At 52.9% G+C, this 1,046-nt stretch overlaps 1 protein-coding gene across 1 annotated transcript; it reads right to left on the bottom strand.

Moving 5' to 3' along the window:
* Positions 1–170: 170 nt before the first annotated feature.
* Positions 171–1,008, bottom strand: LOC114923903 (extensin-1-like; the record flags this gene model as incomplete). Its single annotated transcript, XM_029287213.1, has 2 exons — positions 913–1,008; positions 171–638 (listed from the first exon to the last, which is right to left on the bottom strand). Coding segments are annotated over exons 1-2 (564 nt in total), but the record flags the coding sequence as incomplete, so codon positions are not given.
* Positions 1,009–1,046: the final 38 nt, after the last annotated feature.

The following is a 1,046-nucleotide window of genomic DNA, read 5'->3' as shown; positions in this document are numbered from 1 at the left end:
GGTGCACGGGTGGGTGGGTGGGTGGATGGATAAATGAATTCATGGAAGGATGGAGGGAATGAGGGAGGAACAGCTGCACGGGTGGACGGATGGGCAGGTTGGATGATGGATGGATAAATGAATTCATGATGGATGGATGGATGGATAAATGAATTCATGATGGATGGATGGATGGATGGATGGATGAAGGGAGGGAGGGACAGGTGCATGGGCAGATGGATGGATGGTTGGCTGGACGGGCAGAATGGATGGATGGATAAATGAATTGATGGATGGATGGATGGATGGATGGATGGATGGATGGATGGATGGATGGATGGATGGATGGATGGATGGATGGAGGAAATGAGGGAGGGACAGCTGCACGGGTGGATGGGTGGATGGATAGACAGATGGATGGAGGGATGGATGGATGGATAAATGAATTCATGGATAGAGGGAGGGAGGGACAGGTACACAGGTGGATGGGCAGATAGATGGATGGATGGAAGAAAGGATGGAGGGAGGGACAGGTGCATGGGTGGACGGGTGGACGGGTGGACTGATGGATGGATGGATGGATAAATGAATTCATGGATAGAGGGAGGGAGAAATAGGTGCACGGGTGGGTGGGTGGGTGGATGGATGGATAAATGAATTCATGGAAGGATGGAAGGATGGAGGCAATGAGGGAGGAACAGCTGCACGGGTGGATGGGTGGACGGATGGGCAGGTGGATGATGGAAGGATGGATCGATGGATGGATAAATGAATTCATGATGGATGGATGGATGGATGGATGGATGAAGGGAGGGACAGGTGCACAGGTGCATGGGCAGATGGATGGATGGTTGGCTGGACAGGCAGAATGGATGGATGGATGGATGGATGGATGGATGGAAGGATGGAGGAAATGAGGGAGGGACAGCTGCACCATGGATGGGTGGACGCATAGACGGATGGATGGATGGAGGGAGGGAGGGACAGGTGCACGGGTGGATGGGCAGATGGAAGGAGGGACAGGTGCATGGGTGGATGGATGGACATGGATGGATGGATGGATAAAT

This window comes from Protobothrops mucrosquamatus, unplaced genomic scaffold (genome assembly GCF_001527695.2).
Source record: "Protobothrops mucrosquamatus isolate PMUCROS unplaced genomic scaffold, P.Mucros_1.0 scaffold50046, whole genome shotgun sequence".
In the NCBI taxonomy this organism is placed as follows: domain Eukaryota; kingdom Metazoa; phylum Chordata; class Lepidosauria; order Squamata; family Viperidae; genus Protobothrops; species Protobothrops mucrosquamatus.
This window is presented reverse-complemented; position numbering and strand designations above follow the sequence as displayed.